The sequence below is a fragment of the Martes martes genome, assembly GCF_963455335.1.
Source record: "Martes martes genome assembly, chromosome: 11".
NCBI lineage: Eukaryota > Metazoa > Chordata > Mammalia > Carnivora > Mustelidae > Martes > Martes martes.
Window position 1 is genome coordinate 4,957,516 of NC_137899.1, and position 26,415 is coordinate 4,983,930.

General features: G+C 54.9%; 1 protein-coding gene across 2 annotated transcripts in view; it reads right to left on the bottom strand.

Moving 5' to 3' along the window:
• GRB10 (growth factor receptor bound protein 10) overlaps positions 1-26,415 on the bottom strand; it is a 173,679-nt gene that overhangs the window by 32,432 nt on the left and 114,832 nt on the right. For both annotated transcript variants that reach the window (XM_080818250.1, XM_080818251.1), the window contains exon 7: positions 1,991-2,147. In XM_080818250.1, coding sequence (XP_080674376.1) covers positions 1,991-2,147 — 157 coding nt within the window. The remainder of the gene's footprint in view (positions 1-1,990; positions 2,148-26,415) is intronic.

Here is a 26,415-nt window from a genome sequence, read left to right on the forward strand (position 1 = left end):
TGCCCCTCCCCCTTGCTCAAGTTCTCTTGCTCTCTCTCAAATAAATAAATAAAATCTCAGAAAAAAAAAGTTACCTTCTTTAGAGTATGTTAAGTCCACCCGTGAATAAGACAAGGAATAAACAGGAAGCGATCGTACCCTAAGAATACTGTGTGTGCGCGTGCAGGTCTTTACCGAGTTTCGCAGAATAAATTCTTTCTCACGTGGGCAATGATTGCCCAAGTTTTACCGTATCTAAATTCTCCATCTCTGGCATGATGGTCGTGAAATCAAGGGCTACCACAAAAAAATACGTGAATCAAAATTTCTCACAGTCTTTGTATGTTTGATTTTTGTGTGTGTATCTGTCTCCATTTTATATGTGTGACTTTATATGTGCGGACAAACATATTCGCGTATCGCGATACCTGCAGGAAGCCTTTCTACAATTCCTTTCAAATTAACCGTATTCTGAGTTTTGAGTGGGTTTCGGGAATATTCATGTCGGGGTCCAAGTCCACAGCTGTGTTTTTAAAGTTCGTTCTGTGTGTGTGTGTGCACGGACACACGTTGGTATACATGTGTATATACCCATGCGTGGCCTGTGTACGTGTCCATACATGCTACACGGCTCCAACTGTTGTTTCATTTCCAGTTACTTAGCAGCAGCAGATGCTGCTGGTGGCCCCAACAGACCAATGTAGGGTCCATTCATGGCCGCCCCAAACTGGAGCTTGACAATGGAGCTTGACACCTGTTCCTGCAGGTGGCACCAGTGAACGCACCTGGTGCATGAAGGCTGCTACATGATGGAGGAACTTTCTGCCCGCCTTGCAGGTGCACTGGAGATGGGCCAAAACAGGAAAGGGAGAAAGTGTTCTCAACGCTAACCGTGAGCTGCACGCTGCATCTGACGGCACAGGGGAGCTAGAACATGGGGACTTGAAACTACGCCAACTCAGGGGCACCCGGGGGCTCATTCAGTTAAGTGTCTGCCTTCGGCTCAGGTCATGATCCTGGGGTCCTGGGATCGAGTCCCGCCTCGGGCTCCCTGCTCAGCCAGGAGCCTGCTTGTGCACGCTCGCTTGCTCTCTCTCTCTGACAAAGAAATAAATAAAATCTTTAAGAAAAAAAAAACAAAACAAAACAGCGCCAACTCAAATTTATGTAGCACTGTTCAGACTTAGACTGTATAACAACATTCTAAAGAACACTATTTCGTTACATGAATATTCCAGACCTGGAAGTTTAAATTTGACCTATTCACCTTCCAGAAAGGTTCAGGAGGAAAGTTCAGAACCACGGAAGAACCCTGTGACCTGCGCAGTCTCTCCTGCAGCACATGGAACGGATACAGTTGCTGATTCGGAGAAAATTCTGGCTTTAGGTTTGTGCCTATGATTTTGTAAGCACCAGCCGTTATCTGGTAAGCATTTAAACAGAAGTCTGAAAAGCTTCCTGACCTGAAAAAGACCACCTGAGCAAGAAAACCCCACAAAACCTCAATCAATTCTACAAACAGCGCCTATTTCAAAATAATCTCTTGCTCTCTAAACAGGAGACACACACGCATGCGCAACCTGTGCAAACACGGTGAACCAGGCCAGGGCCACACCCTGCAACTTCTGCAGGCCGTCTCCACGGCGCCCCACTCCCAGGACAGGGACGAGCTGCCGCGGGCATGGGGACGCAGGGACGGTGCTCCCCCCAGCCCACACCTGTGCAGCAAGTTCTGAGCACCTGCCACAGCCAGTTCTCCAGCCAAGTCACAGAGGGAACCTTCCTGCTGTGTGCGCAACCTCGGGAACGGCTGCTGCCACCCTCCCAGAAGCAAGATTCTGGGAGCAGTAGGTGAGGGAGGGTTGGGAGGGACGCAGGAGAAGTGTCAGCAGAAACAGGTGTGCAGTGAAATGGGGATGGCACGCAGACGTCTCGCTGTCCGGGCAGGGACCCCGTTGGGGACACAGCTGTCTGCCTGGCCACACACCAGGTCCCCCAGCGTGCTCCCTACCTAGTCCCAGGTGCGGGTGGTGCTCCACGAGCGTCCAGCTGTTGTCGTCCACACAGTGACTTCTGTAAACCAGCAGCTGGCACAGGTCCCTGGCTGTCATGTCTGCTGGGATCTCCACCACTCTGCTCGTCCCGTCCTCACTGAAGATCCTCACATCCTGCAACATACAAAGGGCCCGCGGACAGATGAGCAACTGGGGTTCTCGAGGAATAATAAACCCCGAATCGAGGTCGAACAGGAAAGGTAGCACCGTGGCGTTCCAACCCAGGTCCGACGTCCTTGCAAGCAGGAAGGCCACCTGCCGCCCGCGCCCCCCCGCCGCCCAGCTATAGTGGGGCACGCAGGGTTACAGCAGGAAGTTCTTGAAATGCCAGGACACCTCGGGGCAGACAGGGCACACGGCCAGGCTGGAGCGTACGAGCTGCCTCCCAGCCACCCGTCTCGGGAAGCGCCAGGACACGTGTCAGATACTGCCGGTGGTCTCCGGGCCGAAGAACAGTTCACAGCGGAACCAACTGCACAGACAAGCGGAGCAGCCCAAATCCTAACTTCTGATGAGTCCACCTGCTACCCGTTCCCAGGGTCTGCCTGCATACAGCTGGCGCCCAATCAGCCTGCATACCGCTCGGCTCACCAAAGCCCAGGGAGAGTCGACACGAATAAGGACGAATCTGCTGAAATTTAAAATACTGAGAAGATGGGGCAGAGTACGAGCACAGTCACAAAATTCTTTGGATCCCTTCCCTCTACAACATGACACAGCTTCAGCTCCCTGCAAAGCCACCATGGATGACGCGCTCCCAGGCAAAGGGACGGTCAAGCAGAAATCCCCGGGGCCAGCAATGTCCTCTGCCCCAGCGACCAAGTGACAAGGAACAGGGTGCAGCCTCTGGGGGGACACAGGCTGCTTTCAACCAAACCGAACCAAACCACCTTACCTCAACAGCATGGAAAAAGCAGTCAGAGGAACAAGATGGCATTTTAAATGGAGACGGTGTCCTGAAAAGGAGTTTGTCCCCGGCCTTTCCACTGTCCCCTGTGGGCGGGGCCCCACCAGTAGTGGGCTGTGCAGAGGTGCGGGGAGCCGGGCGGGCAGGGTGGGCAGTCGCGGGGCAGGCAGGGAAGCTGTCGGGGGTGGGGGGCTGCTTCTGCCTCCTGCTAGGTCTGCTAGGTAGTGAGTCAAGCCACGCTGGGCAGACCAATCAGCTCCTTCCCTGGGCCTGATGCAAGTGGCCGCCACGGGGTCCCCACTGCAGTACAGCTGAGGTGGGGGATGGACCCTCAGGCCGGCAGGCCAGAAAGAGCCCCGCTCCTGTGCTCCCGGACCGCGAAATGGAAATGCGGGGCACCCAGAGCCCGAGTGTTCTCTGAATCCAGGCCTGTCTGCCAAGTCCCTCAGGAGTCTGTGTCCGCGGCAGAGTGGGAGCTCCCGTGGCCTCTGAATGTCACCTGGTGTTGACCAAGTGGCCTCAGCTCTCTTGCTCCCTCTCTGTCCCTTCTCCCAGGTGCAAACTTTGGCTGGCAGGAGAGGGCGAGCTGTGGGGTCAAGTCCCTGTTGCAACGTAGTAAACGCAGGAGCAGGAATGGGGATCGTCCAGTCCTACAAGGACCGTCCTCGCTGGAGGGGAGGCAGGGTCAGCCTGGAGGCAGAGCTCCCCAGGGGCAGGTCACCACGTCTACCGGGCCACACCGTGACAATCCCCTGGGAGCCAATCAGGACTGAGGGATGAGCTTGCAGCTCGCATGCGTTTTTATAGAAACCTACTCATCTCTTTCCAGTAGTGCACATTTCACTGGACAGAAGTTACACTTCCACAAAACAAATCAAATATTCAAATACAGCTGACACGCGACAGTCCATGAAAGTGACATTTAAACAACGAAGAAAGGTCTTTTGTCTCAAGGTCGAAATTTAAACGAACGCACGCAGTAACACGAAAATGAAATGGATTTAGAAACTACAAATGGATCCAGATAATTCCTTAGAATACTGTCTGCCTTGTCCTCTGCCAAGCCCGGCGAGCTCCTGAGCGTTCTCTACGCTCAGTGTCAGGGAGTTGCTCTGGGATGATGACCACTGTCAGCCTCTCTAGAATGGTTTGATCACGCTGAAGTCTCTTTATCAATTTCCCTGCCCCAATTCAGGTCTGGCCCCGTATTGAACCTCCTTACAGGCCCGAATGCATTTTTCTTTAAACTGGCCCTTCCCCTCCCTCCCGCTCGTAGCCACCCCCGCCGGAGGTCTATATATAGTCTTCAGTATTAAAAGCTAAGATGTACTTTGTCACCAGGCCAAGTCCACGGCTTTTGGATTCCCGGAGCAGGCCGGGCTGGCGGGCCCGGGGCAGAGGCAGACACAGACACAGACGGTGCCCTGGGGACAGGACCTTGCTGGCCGCTCTGCCCCAGCCCCCTCCCACACACAGCAGAGTTGCTGGCTAGGGACAGGACAAACCCCCAAGACAGAAAGGCAAGAAGCCACTACACGTAGCAGCAGTCGGTGGTGGGGGTGGGACGTGTCCGGGGCTACACAGGAGAGGACGTCAGCGATTACCGAGGCACAAAGAGAAATGCTCGGTGATGGGGGATCACCTTCCACCGTGCCTCCCGAAGCCAGCCACTGAAGGGACATCCAGCACCATGAGGTGCCTTGTCAGTCACTACCTGGGCAGGACCGGGGCTCATTCTGGAAGCAAATAAGGACGTGAGATCTCAGCCCAGGGCACAGGCCTGGGTCTCTACCCCGCGCAGCTCACAGCTCAGCCAAGGGGAGATTCCTCCCGTGGGCCTGTGGTCTCCCGGGAGGGGTTCGGACTGCAAAGGGAACGTACAGATCTGGGTCACACCAGGACAGAGGTGAACTCGGAGCGCAGCCCCGCAGTGCCAGCCTCTACGGCCTCAGGCAGGTTCCACACTAGCTGAGACTCACCTTCCCCTCTGGGCCATGAGCACTACTCGGGGAGTCGACCACAGGTGCGAAGCACAGTGTTTGCTCTGAGGATGTTTAAGCACCACTGATGGCCTCCCTCGGCAAAGCGGGGGCGGGGAGGCTCTCGAATCAGGCTGGGCCACAGTCTGGCTTCAACAAGAACTAGTTGCAGGAACCTGGCACTGGGGGCCCATGCCTCAGTCTCCTCATCTATGAAATGGGGAGTCTGTGAGTAGCACTGACCTCACAGTGCAGGCCCAGCTCAGGCTAAGGAGAGCCCCCTTTGGAAAGGTCTTGGCCCCCCTGTGCCTGCCCCCTTGGGGTGTGCTTTTGAAGCACCCTCTATCTGTGGGTTGCACACAGCAGGGACGGGTCCCCCGGGACCCTGACTCAGATCTGCAAATCTGAGAACAGAAGCCTCCTGACCGATAAGATGCCGTGCAAACAATTTAGTGGGAAAAACCAACCCTGAATCCTCACCTTCCTCTTCTCTGTTGCAAAAAAAAACCTAAGTAAATCACTGTTTTCAAAAATAAAATGGTACTATTGCAGAGAACGTAATCCCATCAATAGTGTGAGATGCTTCTCTGCAGAGGTGAGGGGGGCAGGGATGCTCATCAGGCCGCCCAGCCCCTGCCCGTCGGGCCCTGCAGCCTGTGCTAAAACGCCTGGAGTGGTAATAGAACATTCGGGTGTTCTTGGAGCCCTGCTGTCACTTTTTTATGCAGTCCCTGCACAGAGAGAGAAGCAGACCAAACGGAAGGAGTTTGAGAACCGTCAGGATGGAAGTGATGTCATCCCCGTGGCCCCAATCTGCACTCTGGGGAGCGTGGCTTCTGATCCTGGGTCCCCGGCAGGTCAGCCGTGGGGATTACCTCTCTGCTGTCCAGCTCGCTCCCAGGTCATGCACCGGGCACACCTTGCTGGCTGACTTACAGGCTCAGAACCTCTTACTGGGTTGAGAAGCCCTTTCAGCACATTTTCCAAGGTTAAGGACACAAACTGAGGTTTTCAGAAACTTTCTTGTAAACACTGGGGGGTGGGGGTCAACACTTATGGAGACGTCAGGCTGTAATCCACGGACTGCCAGGGATAGGAAGTGGGATGTGCTGATGGTACCCTCTGGCTGGGGCCACGAGGAGGAAAGTGGGAAAGTCAGTCGTGTCCAGGCAGGTGGATGGCGCCGGGGGCCGCACCTCTGCCCGGGCAGGTGGGGGGCTCCACCTCTGAAAACCGCAGCAGCCACGCTGGGGCCCAACGTGAATGCCCTGCAAGGCAGGAGTCACTGTCCCCCCATAAGATGAGAGACTCGAGTCCCAGCGATGTGGAAGGGCTGGCCCAGCATCCAGCAGATGGAAACTGTGGGAGCCTGGACCTGAATCCAGGGCGTCTGCTCTGGTTTGATTCTCTGCTGGTATGACACTCTCCAGCACCGGACAATCTTCCGTGCCACGAGGGATCCGTGGCTTCCCAGGAGCGACCCGAGAAGGCTCCTGATTCCGGTGTGCTCGAAGCCTCCTGATCGGGCATTTGCAGTAAGTCTGGGGGAAATTAAATTCAGTTCAGACTGGGGCAGAACCAGGCTTAGACCAGATGAATTTTAGTGAAAAATAATGGAAATCTAACACCTTTTTCCAGTTCTGTTCTAAATTAATGGTTCTACTTTGAGACCTAAAGCAGGGTAACTGACACTGCTCCACGTCAGCACGTGGCTCGGTTCAAGGTGAAAGGAATGTACGTGACGGTCCTGTTCAGGTCAGCCGAGGCAAACTCACTTTAAAAGAAATCTGCCTTATAAACTGCTGACGTCCAAGTTTCAATGAAAACATATTTTCAGTCCTTGCAAATCCTTTCTAAAGGAGTTAAAATAAAACAAAAAGAAAAACAACAAAAAAAAACACCTCACTGAGGGGCTCCTAGGGGGCTCGGTTGGTGAAGCGTCTGCCTTTGGCTCAGGTCATGATCCCTGGTAGGGGGATGAAGCCCCGCATTGGGCTCCCGGCTCAGCAGGGGGGTCTGTTCTCTCTCTCTCAAATACATAAATAAATAAAATTTTAAAAAATAATATAATGCATCAAATAGTTCTTGAAAGTCAACCACACATTTCAGGGTCCCCCAGCGGACTCCCCTCCTTGAACGGCTCTCAGCCCAAAAGGCGGGTGACAAGACTGAAAGCACAGGGTGGCCCGCCTTCATGGCTCTATTTCAAACCAGACAGACCATTTGGAAGACTCGATTTTGACTTGCTCCTCTGTACTTTTTTTTTTCCTCGAAGGGGTATGTGTAGCCTGTGGCTTTGACAAAGGCAGTATCGATAAAGTGGTATCATTCTGTTGGAAACTTAAATACAAGCTATTTTAGAAAAGATGTAATCCTCCTTCGGTGGACTGTAGAGAGCAAAGGGATTCCAAGTGTTTGGAGCTGAGCGAAGCTGGGCCTCAGTTTCCCCACGTGTATGGCGGCACCAACCGGTCTGCCAGGCTTCATCCACGGGCTCCTACCTGGGCCCCCACCAATCGCGAGGGCCCGCTGTTGTTGTCATGGGCACGTCCGCTTCCTCTCCCCCTTCCTGGAGCTCCTGGGGGAGCAGGGCCACAGCTCCCTCCTCATTCTTGCTCTGCCCCGCGCACCTGCTCGGCAGCTCCGCGAGGGTCCTGGGGAAGCCTCGCTTGTAGCACATTCTGCCACATTCGGTTTTCTTCGTGCTCAGGAAAAAATCCAGCAAGGCCCCCGCTGGAAAGCGGGGCCCCTTCCACTCTGCCGCGATGATTTGCTGGCGACTCTTCACACCTTCCCTCCGCCCTACACCAGCCTCCTTGTCCGCCGGGCTCCCCTCGGGTTTCCAGGACCAGGAATCAGGGGCTCAGGCGAGTGGAAGCACACAGGGGGACACAAGTCCCGACCAAGGGCCCCGCAGCGGTGACAGGTGCCACCTGTGCCCAGCACTGCGAGGACCAGCAAGCACGCGTAAAGGCGCGGTGAGCGACGGCTCCCTTAGCTCTCAGACGGAAGAGGACTCTGTTCAGGGTGGGGTTGACCTGGGGAAGCGCACTTTCCTGTGCGTAAGGACAACGCCAGCCGCTCCCAGGACCTGTGGGGGGGGCACATAAAGTAGACATTCCTGACACGTACACCCCCCCCCACACACACACCCAGAGATGCTAGTTTTTTTAATTATAAAAATAAGTTTTCATTGTAACATTTGACAACAGTAAGGGACAAAAGGGAAAAAAAACGAGAATCGCTGACAATTCCCCTCTTGCTTAAAACTCCAGACTCGGCCCTTCTAGTATTCTTCTGCACAGGTATTTATAAATAGACACACTGACATAGTTAGGATCACAGGACAGACGGTTCTGCAATCAGGCTGGTGCAGACTCAGGTTACGTCGTAAATATCTCCCGGGCACGACGCTTCTTTGATGTCTCTGCGCCCGCAAGGGGTCTGTCCATGTGGCCGTGTGGACCACGGTGCTGTCCACGTGGACGGTTTCCCGTCTTTCATGCTCATCGGCAGAGCCGCCTGGCTCATCTGCGTAGAGGAGTCGCAGCGTGTGTGTCTATTTTCCTAGGATACACTGCTAGACGTCAAGCTTTATTTATTTTTTTTTTTAAGATTTATTTATTTTTATTTTAGAGAGAGAGAGAGCGCGCGCGCAAGCATGAGCAGGGGAGGGACAGAGGGAGAGAGAGTCTCAAGGAGACTCCGTGCTGAGCGCAAAGCCCGATGCAGGGCTCGATCTCATGACCCCGGGATCCAAGACTCGGATGCTTAATCACCCAGGCGCCCGGACATCAAGGTTTCTTAAAATCCATCTCTAGTAAGAGAAACATGCCCAACCGCAGAGACGACTGACCGTGTGTTTGGTACAATGCTATTTCCTAAAACTGGATTTGTTAAGGAACAGGATGGAACCATGAGCAAGTCCTCAGCCTTCCACTTAAGAGACCGGTTCCCCGGGAATCCCAGCTTCCCCCAGCACCCACCCCCCACGCAGTCTAGAAGCATCAATCAGGTAGAGGATTTCCGGCTCCACGGTGAGAGCACGGACTTTAGAACCCGCCAGTCCCCGATTTGGACTCCCCCTCCCACTGGTGCATGAGCCTCCCCACTTCTGACCCTCAAAACCCTCACTGCCACGGTGGGGGGACTGTCACACAGGCTTACACCGGCTGCCACATGGGGGGCTGCATATAATCCCCTCGTGTACAGGGCACAGACTCAATAAATAATCATTCCAGACAGATCCCGTCTGACCTATCTTCTCCTTCTGGGGGGCACCTCGGGCCTGGCTCACCCTGCTGCACCAAGCCACAGCCCCCCCACAAAGAGAGAGCAGTTGCACAGAAAGAGCTCATCCTGAACTTTGGCCCCAAAGACGTTATCTCAAGTTTAAGTGGTTGGAATCCCAGTAATTAAGAATTTGTTTGCATTCAAAGAAGCTGGAGCCCTTCGCAGGAAGGCAGTGGATGGTGTCTAAGAACAGAAGCCCCCACACCCAGGTCTACCTGTCCATCGTGAAGTGGGGTGGGCACAGCGGGGTGACCTCTAGGAGGCCTGGTGACCAGCTCAGGGTGGGCAGGCACCCGTGCAGCGTGAACACAGAGCTGGGGCCTGTGGCGTGGCCGGGGCTGGGCGCACCCTTCTGGATCGGGCCTCCGTGAGAACCAGCTCCTGGAGCCGAGCCCTTCCCAGGGCAGCGCCGTCTTTCAGGGGCACCAGGACCCATCTACACACGGTGTAGAAGCAATTCTGATTTGAATACTGAATTTTTTTCATGATATGAAGGAATGAGCAATGATGACTGTTCCAAGAAAAAAACAAAACAAAACAAAACACTAGTGATCTTTTACAGAACCAGAAATACTGTAAAATAATTACAAATAAGTGATGTTTTTACATGAGATTCTGGTCAAAAGAGATCGGGGGGGTCAACGGAGTGCGGCTGCAGCAGGCTGAGGGGGGTTCCCCTCACTGTTCTGTCTACTGCTGGGGAGGTTCCAAATTCTTCATAGACAAGAGCCTCAACACTCCTTCGGCCTTGAGTTGCTAGAAGAACGAAAGAAAATAAGGCTTTTTCTGCCTAATCTACTGGAAGGTTTGAACTAGCATCTCTCTGACTGTAACATTCAACAAAGGAAGCGATAACCTTTTCCTCAGTGCTTCCCGGCTGGGACGGCAAGGCTGGATTCTGCCACCCGAGGGACTTGTGACAATGTTGGAGACATTCTGGTTGTCACGACAGCTGTGTATGTGTGGGTGTCACTGGCGGCCAGTGGGTAGGGGCCAGATAGGCCACTAAACATCCCATAAGGCACAGGACAAGCCCTCAGACAGTAGACTAGCCAGTCCCAAATATCCCTGACCACAAAGCATGGGACGTCTTGTCCTCGGAAGCGAGTACATAGATGGGGACACGTCCAAGCCCCAGTGGGGCAGCGTGAATCTCTAAATGAACACCAGTAGTAATGGCTGTGAGCCACGGGACAGAATACCATGTCCTCACGGACAAACACACACATAAGTAAGGGGAAGAGAAAGGAACAAATGTTCCCCCGGCAGACTGCGGCCTCGTAAACGCAGAATGACCCGAGAATCAGCCAAGGATCATCAGTCCACAGTAAAACCAGCAAAGGGAAGCCTGGTGGACAAAAGCAAGCGAACCTCGTCTCGAATTACCCTCCTTCAAGAAGTACTTCCTCATGACAGAGGGGAAAAGCCTGCAGAGGACACCTCAGCCCTGAGCGCTCAACCCAAATCATCGCACATGTCAGGAGCCACCTGAGCTGAACCCGGCGGAGGACGCAGACTCCCCTCTCTGTGGTCACACATACAGCCTGACGGGGTCCCCGGGGCCTCCCCACCAGCCAGGTGTCCTTCATTCACCGTACGGAGCACAGGGAAGACCTGGGATAGGCAAGGCACAGAGGCATGTTCTGGGGACATGACAGAGACACAGCCCAGCGCCAACGGTGGTCCTGTACCGGTCACAGACCAGGAAGGAGGAAGGCCATCGAGAACACCAGGAGGACAACTGGGAAAGGTGATGTGGTCTGCAGAGTGGGCATGTGCACGTGGCTGATGTTAAGGATTCCATGCTGCGCTCCCTGTTTTCAGGTAACAGACACGACGTCTTAATAGGAGTAAAGGACTTGATGTCTACAAGTCAGACTCGCAGGCACTGGGATCTGAGAAGTAACTCACCCAACATCGATCAGCTGGAAAGATCTGGGGGTGCCTGGGGGGCTCAGCTGGTTAAGCGTCTGACTCTTGGTTTTGGCTCAGGTCATGATCTCACGGGTCGTGGGGTCGAGCCCCGTGTCGGGCTCCATGCTTAGTGGAAAGTCTGCTTGAGAGTCTCTCTCTCCCTTTCCCTCTGCCCCTACCTCCCCTAAAATAAGTAAATAAAGCTCTAAAATGTGTTAAACGTTACCAATTAGCAATCGGGGAACACGATCGACCAGAGATCTTTGTATTATTACTACAACTTCTCTATAGGTTTTAACTTACTCCGAAACAAAATTTAAAACAAATCCCGTGTAAGAATCATGACAGGGGACGCCCTCCTTTCCCTCACCATTTGGCTAGCATCTCACCTCCCTTCGACCGCCACCACAGAGCACAGGGTCACGGAGATGCCAGACAGTCCTGGTGTTACCTTCAGGGGGTAACCCTACTCCTTTCCCGTTCAGTCTCTGTCCTGAGGGGTACTTTGGTTACAGGGTGGGGTTGGTTGAGCAAAATGTCCCCTGTGGAGAAGGTGGGGCTCTTAGGTCCGCCCGTGGAGACGGTCCCCTGGTGGGTGCACCTGGCCAGGGAGACCCACGGACCATCAGGGGGCCGTGCCCGTGCCCTCTGCTGGCGGCCACATGGTTCCCGAGCTCAGGGCAGTGACGCGACCCCTCCCCAACAATCCCCGTCCCTGTGCTGTATCTGCAGGTCAGGGCTGCCCATCCAAAGCAGCTCCCCGAAACCACTAGAACCTCTTCGAGTGGGAGCAGTCCACTTTTAGGCCAACATGTGATCTTTATTAGCATCTGATGTCAACGTGTCTAAACTTATTGTGCTCTGGTTTCAGAAAAAGTCTTGCCTGAGCTTAAGGGCAAGCAGGGCTGGCGTTCCTGTAATTTGGGACTGGGGAGCCACCAACAGCCTCTCTGGGGCGGCAGCACCATCGTCGGCAAGGGCATGGCGTCCCCTCTGCGACAGCTGGGTGGGCACCTTGGTGGAGCAGGAGGGCAGGGACAGGGCAGGGGAACCTGGGGGAAAGGCTGACTGGGGTCTGGGCAGAGCTTCGGGGGAGGGAAGATGTGCAGACCGACCGAAGCCCAGAGAACAGGGAGTCCTGGGAAGCAGAGTGCGAATCCTGAATGGTGGAGCAATCACAAAGGACCACAGTCTCCAGGCGGGTCCCAAAGACCCAGAAGGCAAGAGCCTGCAGATTCAGAGGGGGGCTGCCGCCGGGGGCTACATTTTCGGTCGATTACAACTGTCAAGAAAATGTATTCATAGATACAATGTCCCCCTCAAAATCCCAGCTCATCTCCAAGGCACATCTGCTTGGTGCACAGTTTATACCACCTGGAATGCCTTATCTGGGGGCAAGGACGCTTACATACCATTAGGGTGGGATTACAGGATTACAAAAATACTGATGATCGCCAAGAGTTAGTAACGAATTCTCTTAGAAAGCAGAACATTCACTGGCACTGCTTAGCTTCCCAGGTTGATGACCGTTTAGAACTAAAAATCCGACACCCCAAGCAAAAATCCCTGGCCGAGGACGACAGACGACTTCCGGCCTGCTGCACCTCCATGCCCGTGGGACAAAGTGGGGTTTTCTAGTTCTGCTCACGTTCAACCACGGATCCCCAGGAATGACAGGTAAGCCAGAACACCACAGGGAGCCATATCCCTTCTAAACCCAGAAAAACAAAAGGTTCCACCAAACACCAAAAAGAGTAAGCATCGGAACATGGCAGGTGCAAAACTTACTCCACCCTCTGACTGTCAAGGTCTCAGACAGGGCAGGTAGGAAAGCAAATGACCTCTCTCTTCAGGTCTGTCCCTTTGCCCCCAGATGTCTTCGAGAGTTCCTGGAAGCTAAAGAAACAGCCAGCCAAAATGATGGACTGCCTGAGAGTCCTTCATCACTGGGGACAGTGACTTGGCAAGGGGGACCAGTGGTACAGGACGCCTGACCCAGATTACTCTGCACCTGAACCAGGAATGGCCAAGCCCTGGTGCCCTCGCATATTATTCTAAGGAACAGTTTGCCCTTTGACAATGGTTATAAAAACAAATTTTATATGCACACACGTATAGTCACAAACATGTAAATCTTTTGATACAGCAATTACACTTCTGAGAATCTACCATCTATCGGCTTCTCTACCAGCTCTCAATCATTTATCTATCATCGATCCACCTCTGTGTCATTGATCTACCCTGCCAAGTACACAGCCATTCACTGACCGACGATCTATGGACGAGAATGTTCATTTTGGCTCTGTTTATAGGAAGAGTGAGTTGCAAACCATTACAAGGGCCTTGGTTACATAAATGACGGTGCCTTCGTATAAGAGAGCTGCAAGGGCTTTGGGGGAGGGTATGACGATGCCCATAGGTCCCGAGCCGAGACAGACACATAAATGCCCATTTGTGCAGAACGAGGTTGGGAACTGAGAAATCGATCCTACTTTATATCCTATGCGACCTTGTACCATGTGAGTTTCACTTTTTGCTTTTATTGTGACCACGAATTACTTTTGCAATTTAAAGAAGTTAGAGCTTCTTGGCTTGTTTTGTTTTTGTTCCCTGGCTGGGCACAGATCGTGTGGTGATAAGTCACGGCTAACAGAGTCCCAACCTTTAATTCTGTTTTCCGGGTAGAATCTGCCCGAGCTCACGCACCCAGGGAACGAATCGGTTTCCTAGGAAAGGGAGGACCATGGGGGAGGGAGGCTTCCCCGTGAGCACATGCTGGGGGGAAGGGAGCCTTGAATGCACTCAGTTCACAGGGAGGCTGGGGACAGGACAGCTGTTGGATCAACAAGGCTAAAGATCCAAGGACCAATACCGGGAACATGGTGGGGCTGGCACGGGCACGGCTCCCACCCGGCCAGGCAGGTTCCAAGGCTCCTTCGTCCATCTTGGCCCCAAGCCAGCAACTCCTGGCACCATAAACACATCTGAATAAAGTGCCATGAATTTAAAAGATGTGAAATGGGGTACCTGGGTGGCTCAGTCATTAAGCATCTGCCTTTGGCTTAGGTCATGATCCCAGGGTCCTGGGACTGAGTCCCACATCAGGCTCCCTGCTCAGTGGGAAGCCTGCTTCTCCTTCTCTCTCTATCCCTGCCTATGTTCCCTCTCTGTCTCTCTCTGTCAAATAAATAAATAAAACCTTAAAAATAAATAAATAAGTAAATAAATAAATGATGCGGGATGGGGAGAGCAGAAGAAGAACTATGCCTTTTAATATACGGCAGCTCATTCAGGCTCATTTAGCGTAAGGTTCTCTCTCCTAGTGGCGGGAGTAATCCCAGGAGCCTCAGGAAAACAACATTAACGGATCCATCAGCCTCGAGATGGAAATCTTTGTTATGGAGGGAGGGCACAATCCAATCACACTTTGTAACATGCAACATAGATACAAATGATCGATGCTACATAAAGCAGGATTTCCAGAGGTAACAACAGCGAGAAGGTTTGCTTTCTAGGGGCAATCAAACTTAGTAGGCAGCACGGACCCTAACAGGTACCCTACAGTCGAAAACCTACTTTAAGGTCTGCCTTCGATGGGTGGAAACCTCCGACACTTCAGGTCTGCTGATTAAGGGTTGGTTTCTGTCATTGCCATCCATGGTGGATATTCCCCGAGCCCCTTCTCCTTGCCAGGCATCTGGGTGCTGGGGACACGCTGCTTAGACTGAACTCCCGACCTCATGATCCCACACTCAAGTGGGGAGACAGACAACAAATGAGAAGCAAAACCCAGGGTGTCCCCTGCGGGAACGAGAGCGAGACAGCCCAGTGGGGACACTGGAAGGGCGTCCCTGCAGGCAGCTGGGAGGACTGTACCCTTTACCCTGAAATACAAAGTCACTGCACTGAAGGTGTCACATGGGACCATTTTAAAAAGCGTCATTCCAGTGCTGTGTGGGTAAGGGCGCCGGGTGGGGACGGAAACCGGGAGACCCGCTGAGCAAGAGTGCAGGGCAGGAAGGCACGTGAGACGTGGGTCCCAGCAAAGGAACCACGAGAGGCCATCCAGCTGTGGCTGGTGGCAGGTGACAGGGTAGGGAAGGAAGGAATTCGGGGAATCACATGGGGAAGCTGGGGCAGGAGCTTGTGGAAAGAGAAGGTTTTGAGTGGGGATCGGAGGCTGAGTTTGGACACTTTGCGTATGAAGTGCCTTGGAGGCATTCACATAGAGAAGCCACATCGGTGCTGAACACGGAAGTCTGGGGCTCAGGGAAAACACAGACCTGGGGTATCCACGTGCAGATGGCTGGGAAGCTACAACAGGGACTGTGGCCACCAGGGTGCAGTGCAGGGGAGAGGGCTTGGATGCAGAGCAGCGGGCAGGCTCCACTCACGGGTGGGTGCTGGGAGCACCCAGATGGCCCCTAGCACTGGACTGACGTCCCTTAGGGCAAGTGCGCTGCTGGAGAGCGCGAGGGGTAGAGACAGCAGCGGGCTCTCCAAACACAGTGGTACAGAGAGAGGGGATGACGGGGTAGAGAGAGGAGGCGATGGGAAGGCGGGGCTCACAGGAGCTGGAGAAACAAGCAGTTTGGGAAGTGAGCCTGTGCCATGTGCCACAGAGACACTGTCACAGATGTTACCCAAACCTGACTGCAGGCTGTGACCAGGGGTAGGTCTCACGTCCTTGATAAGATTCATTTCAGGGAACCAGCGGAACTGAAAGTCTGATGAGGAGTGTTGAGGGGAGAGAGCAAAGACACTGAATCCCACGGCTCGGCCATGGGTGGACAGCAATGCAGCAAAGCGGGGGTGTCCCCCTATGAGGTCTGGGGAGTGGGGCTTATCTAGATGCTGATGGAGTGATCCAGGGACAAAGGAGAGTCTCATGATGGAGGACAAGAGAAGGGGTGATGGCAGGAACAAAGGCAAGGGAGGGGTGCTGGCCACAAACAGGGGCTGGAGTGAACACAGGATATTAGCCATGAATGTGGGGTCAAGTCCACGTGGCCAGGAAGGCAGGCAGGTGGGTCCAGAAGCAGGGGGACGGAGGAGTTCTCTTTGTTAACAGCTCCTCATTCTTAAACCCAAGGTAAGGTTACCAGGTGTGTGTTTGCTCGGGAGTAGTGAGTGAATTGGGAGTGGGGAAAATCCGTGAAAGAAAAGACTGATGAGAGAGAGGTGATGAACCTTTTTCTTATTGATTCTTAACAGCTCTTTATTTAGGATAATGCAAAGGTAAGTATTCGAGATAGTCTTCTGCAGCTTGTCCACAGCTTAATATTTAACTTATGACATTACTTTCCTTGTTTAAAAAAAAAAAGATTCACTCATTTTAGAGAGAGCATGTGTGCAGAGGCAGGTGGGGGAGGGGCAGAGGGTGGGCGAGAGAGCCTCCAGCAGACTCCCCACTTGGCGCTGAGCCCCACATGGGGCTTGAGCCTACAACCCCGAGACCACAACCTGAGCCGAAACCAAGAGTCCGAAGCCTAGCTGACAGCCACCCAGGCACCCCCCAATTCTCCCTCTCTATAAGGACACCGGTCATCCTGGATTGGCCCCTCTCCCCCAGTGTGACCTCCTCTAAAGTAATGAGGGCTGCAACATCTCTATTTCTGCACATAACACCGAGATGCAGTGGGTGGGCTTCAGGACTGGACTTCCGCCTGTGAGCGGGGGCTGGGGGAGACACACATTTCCGTCCACTGCGGCATGCAATGGAGTGGGAGACCCTAACGACACTCTTCCTCCAAACAGCTGCTAACTGTCCCGGCACAAGGCACTTTCTCTGTTCTGAAACCAGAACGGTGTGACTTTCATGACAACAAAATATGATGTTTTCTAACATCCAAACACCCTCCTGAGGGAGGGAAGCAGTCACCACTCAAAGCCCGAATCCGGACGGCCTCTTCTGTGTTTCCACTAAACTCACGTCCAGCAGGGCTGGATCCCTTTGCGGCCTGTGCCCCCGCTCCTCTGACCATGTCACCCCAACACCTGCGTGCCATCTCCTCTTGGAAATCCTCCCCCACCCCCGCCGTCCTGAAAACACTAGGTGGTTTGGAACTCCAAGGTCTGCAAAGGCCAAGTGAACGACGTGCGCTCCTCGTGGCCGATCGCAGCTTCCGGCTGACTCAGTGGCCAAGACGCGAGAACCTCAAACTGCTAAAACACACGTGCCACCCGTGAGAGGAAGCAGAAGGGCATCCGGGACACAGAGGAAAGCAGCGCATACACATGGCGGGTTCTAGAGACGGCATCCGGCTCTGTGACCCAGATCCCCCAAAGGCCCCCGGCTCTTGTTCTGTATCCGCCCCAGAGACCAGAAGCACCAGCCTAGGGGGGGAATGTGGTAGCTGCCGCCAGCGGGCCAGGATGCCCAGGAGAAGACGGTCACTGGGGCCACCGGAGAACACCTGTGTCACCAGACACCAGGGAACCCACAGACGCGGACGTGCATCTGGAGACCCGACAATCCCACGGGGGGACGAGATGGATTCCGAGGCTCCTGCTACGTCTTAACGATCAAAACCACCCTAAAAACAACTCAAAATCATCATGCCACGGGACTGACCCAAACTGACACCAGCCCTTGTTTGGATGCGGATTTCCCGCTCAACAAGTGCTTCCTTACCCACCCCATCTGTCTGCACGTCCTGTTCTGGCTTTTGTGCCAGAGTGAGCGTCTGACCCACAGGGATCAGCAATGAGATCTCCCCTTGATTCACCCATACAATACACGCATTCTGCCTTCAGCAACATCAGTCGGGGTTCCATGACCTCACACACCCAGAGCTGCTCACCCGTTACGCTCTCAGTACGACCTGCAGTCTTGATGGAATAAGGTTCTTCTCACTCTCGGGTAATGGGTGACAGAGATCAGCTACTGCTGTACACCTTATCCCAGCGCCCACTTCAAACTCTGCTGCAGCAACTCCCCCCAGGGCCTCCGCCTCCACGGCATCTTCTGGGGCACTGGTAGCCCCATGGCAGCCCTCTAGCACCGCCCCCCCTGGGGACCCGGACACCAGTGTGGAAAGGGAGGGAGAGGCGGCCGCAGCAGGAGGACAGCACCCACACTGCCCGGCGGCCAACGCTAGCTTCCCCTCACCTGCCCCCAGGATCAGTGTGCAGGGGCCAGAGCAGTGCCAAGAGCTTCCCCCAGACGCGGACGCGCTAGCTAACTGCTGGCTGCAGCTCCCTGCAGCTCCCTTCCAGGAAAAAGCAGCCCCACGAGAAGTCAGACGTGATTATTTTCGTTGAATGGACCTTGGGCTCCAGGTACGTTTCCAGTCTGAGGGAGGAGGGCAGAACCTCCGGGAGGAGGGCAGGGAGAGGCAGGGCCCAGGAGGAGGGGGATCCTCAGGAGGGCAGCACCCCAAGGAGGAAGGCAGGGCGCCCCCAGGAGGAGGGCAGGGCCCTCAGGAAGAGGGGCAGGAGGAGGGCGCAGTCCCCAAGAGGAGGGAGGCACCCAGGAGGAAGTCAGGGGAGGGGCCCCCCAGGAGGAGGGCAGGGAGGGGCGGGGCCGGCCCGCTCTCGATGTGCATGGCTCCTCCCCTCCCTGGACCACACCGCAGTCCACCTGCCTTGTGGAACACATGTTTTGTCCCGCACACTTGACGGAGCCCACCTAACCCCCCATGTGACCGCCCTCAAAATCCGCCCAAATTTTAAAACATCACATGGGGGCATCTCCACGTTCAGGCTCACAGGGGAGCCGATGTGATTACAGCAAGACAGTGCCCCTGCGGGTCCTGCAGCCCCGAGCGGTGGGGACCGGATACAAACCCCAGCAGCAGCACAATCGAGGCGCCGGCAGGCGTCCGAGGCAACGCGGCTGTGAGGCCCCAGGACTGAAGCTCTGGGAACTGCCTTCCCTTGGACGAGCTTACGCAGCTCGAAGCGGTCGGCACAGACAAACGCACGTGGCACGTCATGCCCACACAATTATGGATATTCCCTCCATCTGTTTTGAAAAGAACGGGAAAAGAGAGGCAGTGTGTTCTCGGTCGACCTCCCCCCACAGACTCTCCGAGCCCGCCAGGCAGCAGACGGCCCAACCGGGTGCACCTGTACTGTTGCTCAAGCCGTGCACGGAAAGCTGAGGCTGTGTAAACTACGGAGAATTGTGTGGCGTGCGCATGTCTCATGTGTTCTAGGCTGTTTGTCCGGTTGGGAAAGTACACCGAAAAAAAATCTGTCCACACAGGAGGCATATTTTGGGTTTTAAACAGGATTTCTTATTTTTATTTTTTTTAAGATTTTTTATTTATTTATTTGACAGAGAGAGATCACAGTAGACAGAGAGGCAGGCAGAGAGAGAGGGAGAGAGGGAAGCAGGCTCCCCGCTGAGCAGAGAGCCCGATGCGGGACTCGATCCCAGGACCCTGAGATCATGACCTGAGCCGAAGGCAGCGGCTTAACCCACTGAGCCACCCAGGCGCCCATAAACAGGATTTCTTTTCATCATTTTATCTTGAGAAAACTGAAAGCTTACAGGAAATCCATAAAACCTGGTACCACAATTTCCCAAATATTCTTTATCTAGGATCCCCGTCTGCTTTGCTCTGTCATAGCCCCTTTCCGTGTCTGTCCGTCACGGCGAGCTGCAGACGGCCGGCCTCTCTACCCGCACATAGCTTAGCGTGTGCTCCCAAAAAACAACACTCACTCAGTATAACCACAGCCCCACGATCAAAATCAGGAAACTTCATCAATCTGCTACCTGTAGTGGATTTGCAGACCTCCGTCCAATGCAGCTGACGTCCCACCAATGTCCTTTGTAGAAAAGACCAGAGTATTTGGGGGCTCGGAATGCCATCGTCCAGGACCACAAGCTACATTTTGGTTGTCATAGTCTTCAGTCTGTCATCTGGACAGTTTGTTTTCTGGGATCTCCTGCTTCCTCTTTCTTTAAGTGCTCCCTCGGCACCCCTCGGAGGAGAATGAAACTTAGAAGTGAGACTAAAGCTCTAGGTGGACTTATTTTTAAAAGAGGAAAATCAAAGCTGTCAGTTGCCACAAGGACCGGGACAACTAAGGGAGAGCAAGAAACCACTCAATCCTGGGGATTTGGCTCAAACCCAGCCTGGTCTCCCCAGCCTCAACACCTTGGTCGTCTCATCCGGAAGGCCGTGAGCAACCGAAGCTGCATGAGCAGTCCCCAAGCCCCTGCCACCCCCGGTGTGGCCCAGCCTGAGCACCGCAAACCAGAGGGAACCTCCTCGGAACGCAAACCTGCCCTGCAGCCCCTTATCAGGACACCTGGTGGGGTCTCTTCTGCACTTGGGATGGAATTCTTCGTACCTTAGGTACTCCTGTCCAGGACCTCTGGGAACATCCCTCCCTCCTTCCCTCTGGAACATTCTCTGACCTACAAGCCAAGAACTGGCTCCTCCTCCTTCAATTCTGCCAGTACGCTAGCTCGTGGCTTCCCTGCACGGGGCCATGTCCAAGTCCCACGTCTGACCTGCTGGCAATCACACGCCCCTGAGGACCAGACAGTGTCCATCTCACATACCAGGCTGCAGGCTCCTGGGGGCAGGTCTGTGTCAGCTCGGCTGGCCCCAGGCCCAGCACCCACTGCCCAGATGCACAAGCTGCCGAAAACATGCTGGGTGGGCCCAGGAAAGGGACAGAGGATGGTGACTTTACTTCCTTGCTGGGACTGGGGAGAGGGCTGGACAGAGGGCGGGGAGAGGGGCAGGCGGCACGGAGCGTCCCCGTGCCTGGAGGTGTGGGATTCGGGGAAGCGGTCTTGGGGCCCTGCCAGCCCACTCAAGCAATTCTCCCAGACCAGACACCATGCCAGGGAGGCTGGTGGGGGGTGGGCAGGACTGCACAGCTGTTCAGACGGGGTGAGGAAGGGAAACCTGAGCCCCAAATCCAAGGCTGCCTGTGGTGGTCCAAGCAGGGCAGCATGGCCCGGTTAGGAAGTGTCGGACCGGAGCCCACTCTCTAGCCCTCCCTTATTCACCATTCGTGCAGCGATCCACCCCAGGACCCCTGAGATCTACGTGGAGCAGTGTGGGCACCCTCACTGTGCTGCCCGCACTCTGCAGGGCATCACCACATATCCTGAGGCCGCAGGGACCAGCCAGAGGGAGGGCTAAGCTGGCCGCAGGATTCTGGAGAGCAAGCAGGTGTGTGCTCAAGCCCACTAAGGCAGGCGAAAGCCAAGGGGGTCCTTTCTTGTGGTCACTACAGAATTCCGGCCAAGGGAAGTTCACCATTTGGGGCCTGGAGGGCCACCCCAACTGGGGGACAGGTTTCCAGGGTCACCATGTGCTGCCCTGGGGCGCCCCGAGCCCTTTACTCAGTCAGCAGAGAGCCACCTTGTGTGGTGATGGCTCTGGTGCGGGTCCGGCCTCAGAACTCTTGAAACCTGCTCTTACCTACTCCTGAATATAATAATCAAAATAAACAAGGCCTCGTAAATTAATACCACAGCACACATCCAGAGATAGAAAACACTCATGATCTCGGACGAGAAATCCAGCTTCTGGAAACTTCCCTGAGGGGAAGACTCCAAAATGTGACAAAGACCACGGCACGGTCGCTCAAAAAAGCGTTGTCTAGAGCACAGACAATGGGGAAGCCATGCATACGTCCAGGCACGGCCAGGGAAGTGTGGCGCAGAGGAAAACCAGCTTCGAAGGGCACTGCTGACAAGAACCAGGAGGGAACAGAAAACGCGGCATATTTAACAAAGAAAACACATACAAAATTACATCTACCTTGGCTGAAACCACATAAAACACAGAGGGTGGGACTCCTGGGTGGCTCAGCCAGTTAAGCACCTGCCTTCGGCTAGGGTCATGATGTTGGGGTCTTGGGATCGAGTCCTGTATTGGGCTCTCTGCTCAGCAGGGAGCCTGCCTCTCTCTCTGCCCCTCACCCTGCCCCTGCTTGCTCTCTCTCAAATAAATAAATAAAACTTTAAAAACAAAACAAACAGCAGGGTGGGAACAGAACCACACTGCGGACAGAGGGGAACAGCTGGCACCCGCGGAAGGTCGTGGGTCAGAAAGTGTTTACAGCAGCACGGGAATGGGACAGCCTCTCCCGAGACCCACAGGTCTGACACACAGTCTCACCTTCATAAGGTCATAACACACTTTATGTCGACTTGGAAGTTAAGGACGCACTTGGAGAGTGCCCAAGGGAACCACACGTCCCCGTGACTGGTCACGGGCATTCCTGAGCCACAGATGCCCACAGGTGCCAGGCTTTATCCCGCTGGACGAGCCGAGCCGTTTGAAACACAAGCGAGGATGAGGAGGGCACTCCCAGGCATTTACGACAGAGCTGCCGGGGAGGGGAAAAACTTGGGGCCAAAAGGCCATTTTCTAATTTCCCTGCTCCTCATGAAACTTCTAGCCAAAGCAGCAGCAGCAGCAGAACTACCCAATTAGGGGCGCCTGGGTGGCTCAGTGGGTTAAGCCTCTGCCTTCGGCTCAGGTCATGATCCCAGAGTCCTGGGATCGATTCCCGCATCAGGCTCTCTGCTCAGCAGGGAGCCTGCTTCCTCCTCTCTCTCTGCCTGCCTCTCTGCCTACTTGCGATTTCTTTCTCTGTGTCAAACAAATGAGTAAAATCTTTAAAAAAAAAAAAAAAAAAAAGAACTACCCGATTAGCCGGCCGAGCAATTCCGCCTCTCGCTCTCGGGTTGGGAGGAACGTACACAGAGTCTTCCTGGGAAAGGTAGCGGGTTCCAGCACTCGCTCTGCAGTGCTTCCCACGGTTGGAGAGATCTCAGGATGGTCGATGCTGTGATCAAGGGCCCGCATGGGGCCTCCCAAGTTTAGGGAATTTGTATTTTCAGTGATGTTTATAGTCCGAGAAACCCTCGTGGTGGGGATTTCAGTTTCCTGACAGGACTGTCCTGCCCGGGTCCCCTGCGTGGTTGCAGACATGTGAAGACGGGTCCCCTCGAGCATCGGGGCCGTTCCCAGGCTGCCACCCAGAGGGCTCCGAGACACCTCGATTTCAGTGCTATTCCCAGAGAACTCCGAAAAATGCCCCGGACAATCTGGAACCCTATCCCAGCGTGGGTTCCGTGGGAAGCATGTTGTGGAGAAAGCGGACCTGAGATCGGAAGGGTCTGGGGGGCTCCGGGCTGCCTCCCATCCTCAGCGGGCCTTCTTCCCGGCAGGAATTTTCAGATCCTCGGGACCCAGCATGAAATGCGCATTTCCAAGAAGGTGAAGGGATGCGAGCCTCCCCAACCCTCACAGACCTGCATGCTTTCTTCTCAGGACTCAGGTCAAGGGGATTTCAGGAAGCCCAGGTGAGAAGAGCAGGTACGAGGCTCGCCGTCAGCTCGGAAATGTGCAAGGGGTGGGGCAGGACGCCAGGAAGTCCAGCCGCTGCTCCAGGACGAAGGGCTCCGTTCCAGAAGGACTGACTGGGGGCCCATCCCCCAAGAAGGCACACTCCGCAGCCTCCGTGTGACCGAGTCCCGGGCTCGTGCGCAGAGTCACGGTCACAGCAGCCATGGAAACTTGCAAACGCGACTCAGGGCTGCCAGCGTGTCTGATTCTGACACCGATTCACGAAGCTGAGCCAATCTGTGGTGCCGTAACTGGCTTATTAACGCATCTCTGTCCCGGACCCCGATTCCCCGGGGGGTACCCTGCCTCACAGCCTCCTGACGCCGCCCCCCACCAGGACCACGGGGACAGGTGCCACACGGAGCATCCTAGCTCCCGGGGCCCTCCGTGGCGGCAGCACACAAGGGCAGAAGGAACAGGAGGCGATGGGATGTACATCGCCCGCGGCCCCCACTTGGTTGGTCTGGGTTCACACGTCCACTCAGAAGGAAGAAAATGTCACCTGACTGTGGCTCCTTGAGGCATATTCCTGTCTGCACGCGGCGTTGCTGTGGCGTGCCAGGAAGACTGTGGACTTGAACTCAGGCCCACTCTGTGGACAGGACCGGTCTCCGTCATTCCGCGACAAGATGATGAGGAAAACAAGCCCCCCGTGACGGCGGAGGGCCGGGCTCTCCCAGAGGCACCACACGTGGTCCTGGGCCTCTGAGGCCTCTCGGCAGAAGGGGAGAAACGGGACGACCCTGCATGACTCCCAGAGACCACCAAGAAACACCAGAAATCTCTTTGGTGACAGAACTGCTCCAGGGATGGTGAGTGATGGCTCGCTGGCAGACTGATGTTTTAAGAAACCAACAAAGTCAGTTTATATTCCTTCTCTAGGAAATTTTTCAGGGAAGCCACAGGACTGACCGGAGGGAGACGGGCAAAGGAAGGAGCCAGAGAGTGGGAGATGTCCCCCCATGCAAGGGGGGGCAGGGCACGGGTGGAGGGACGGAGGGGTGGGGCTCCTGGATGGAGGGGCAGGGGTGGAGCCCGACTCTGGTAGCAGAACCTGTGCCTCACTCACGAGAAAACGGGGAGCGAAGGCAGGAAAGAAAGGGAAACCAGGTGTGTGTTTTTTTTTTTTTTTTAAGATTTTATTTGAGAGAGAGAGCAAGCACAAGCATGGGGGACGGGGAGCAGGAGAGGGAGAAGCAGACGCCCCCACCGAGCAGGGAGCCCCATCCAGGACTCAACCCCAGGACCCCGGGATCAAGGCCCGAGTCAAAGGCAGCCGCTCAACTGACAGCGACCCAGGCGCTCCGGGAAACCAGTGTGAGGGACACTGAGTAAAGACAGCTTCCCGTTCGAGAACGGAGTTGAGCTGATGTGTAGAGACAGACCCTCGCCCTGGTAGAGGGACTGCCATCGGACAACAGCGTCTTCTCTGTCCCACTTGGGGCCCGAGCACAGCTCTCCCAGACTCTGGTCCCAGGACAACCCTACAGCTGTCCTGAGTATCCAAAGTGCAGTGGGCGGCCACCACTCACCCCACTCAGCGCCCCACGGGGACCCCAGCCCTCAGGTGTTGCATCACTGTGACCGTGGTTCCAATGGTTCTGTTCCCTGACAGCACTGGAAAGGTGATGTGGGCACGTTTTGGAGGCGCTAAAAAAGAGGGCTCGCACAGTGTGGGGAAAGGTCTTCGCGGTGGAGGCCGACGAGAAGGCGCTGGGCTCTGGGATGCCGCCTGGCCCAGGTGGGAGAAGCAGGAGGCATAGCGTGTCCACACAGGCACATTCCTCGAAGTTAACTGCACTTGGCCACGGAGGCGTGTTTTTCCTGCCAAAGACGGTCTGATGCAGCAGCGTGTTCATTAAATGGTAGTTAGAGCCTCGGGAGGCCCACTTTTGATCATTAGTAACGTGCAGAACCCGATGCAGGGCAATTAATTCAGTTCCACAAAATTAATTCTTAAAAGTAAGCAAAGGGAGAAGAGGGGATTGGAGCGGAGACAATATTCATGCCCTGTTAGAAATGGGGTTAAACGTGCGATTAATTGTGTTTGAATAACAAATAGAGAAACCTGCTGGAACAAGTCACCAGGCAGCTCCATGGAAACCTTTACTGGCTGCGAGGAAGGCCATCCTTGACAAGGCCTTCTAGAAGTTTCCATCCCACTACAGAGGCTCGCATTAAATTCGGAAATAGAGACACTTCCAGGAACATCCCTGTTCTTTCCTTCACCAGCACTCCCCTGCACTGCTCTCCTGCCCACTTCTCCTCCCCCACCCTCCTCCCCATCCCATTCTCAACCTCTCCACACCTCTGCTTCCCCAGCCAGCTTTCTCTGCGCACTCAACTGTTCCTGCGTCCTGCCCCACGGTGCCTCAGTTTCCCCCTCCACCACTTCACAGCAGCAGGCCCCTGGCTCAGGGACCAGCGTGTGCGAGGTGCCTTCTGGGTGTGCGCAGGAGCCTGGCCTCGCCAGCTGTGACACAACGAGGTTGCATGTGGCAGTTGTCTCTCCCTGTCTCTAGACCTGCTATTATGACAGAGGAAATGTCCTCACAACAGAAGCCACTCAGCCCCGGGCTTCTTGCAGCCAAAGGCATCTGCATAGGAAGGACAAAGCCCCTGACCTGTGGGGAGGGGCCCCGCAAATGTCAGCCACGGTGGGCGGTGCTGTGGGACGGGGGCCGAGCTGCAGCGCCCAGCCTGCCTCCTGGGGCATCCCGGGCCCAGGTGGCCTCTCCAGTGGCCTTCTCTGCCCCGGGCACCTGACGGCTCCCGCCCCAAAGCCGACACGCCACCTTCCTAGAGATGCTGTCCTCTGCAATGGCTATTACCGGGGAGCAGTGACAGCCCCTCCTGTCTTACTCCGACCTCGGGGGAATGAGGGCTACTCAGAAACTTGCACCGAGCGCCAGCACATCTGACTCAAAAGCATCTTTTGCAGCAGCCAACGCCACTGT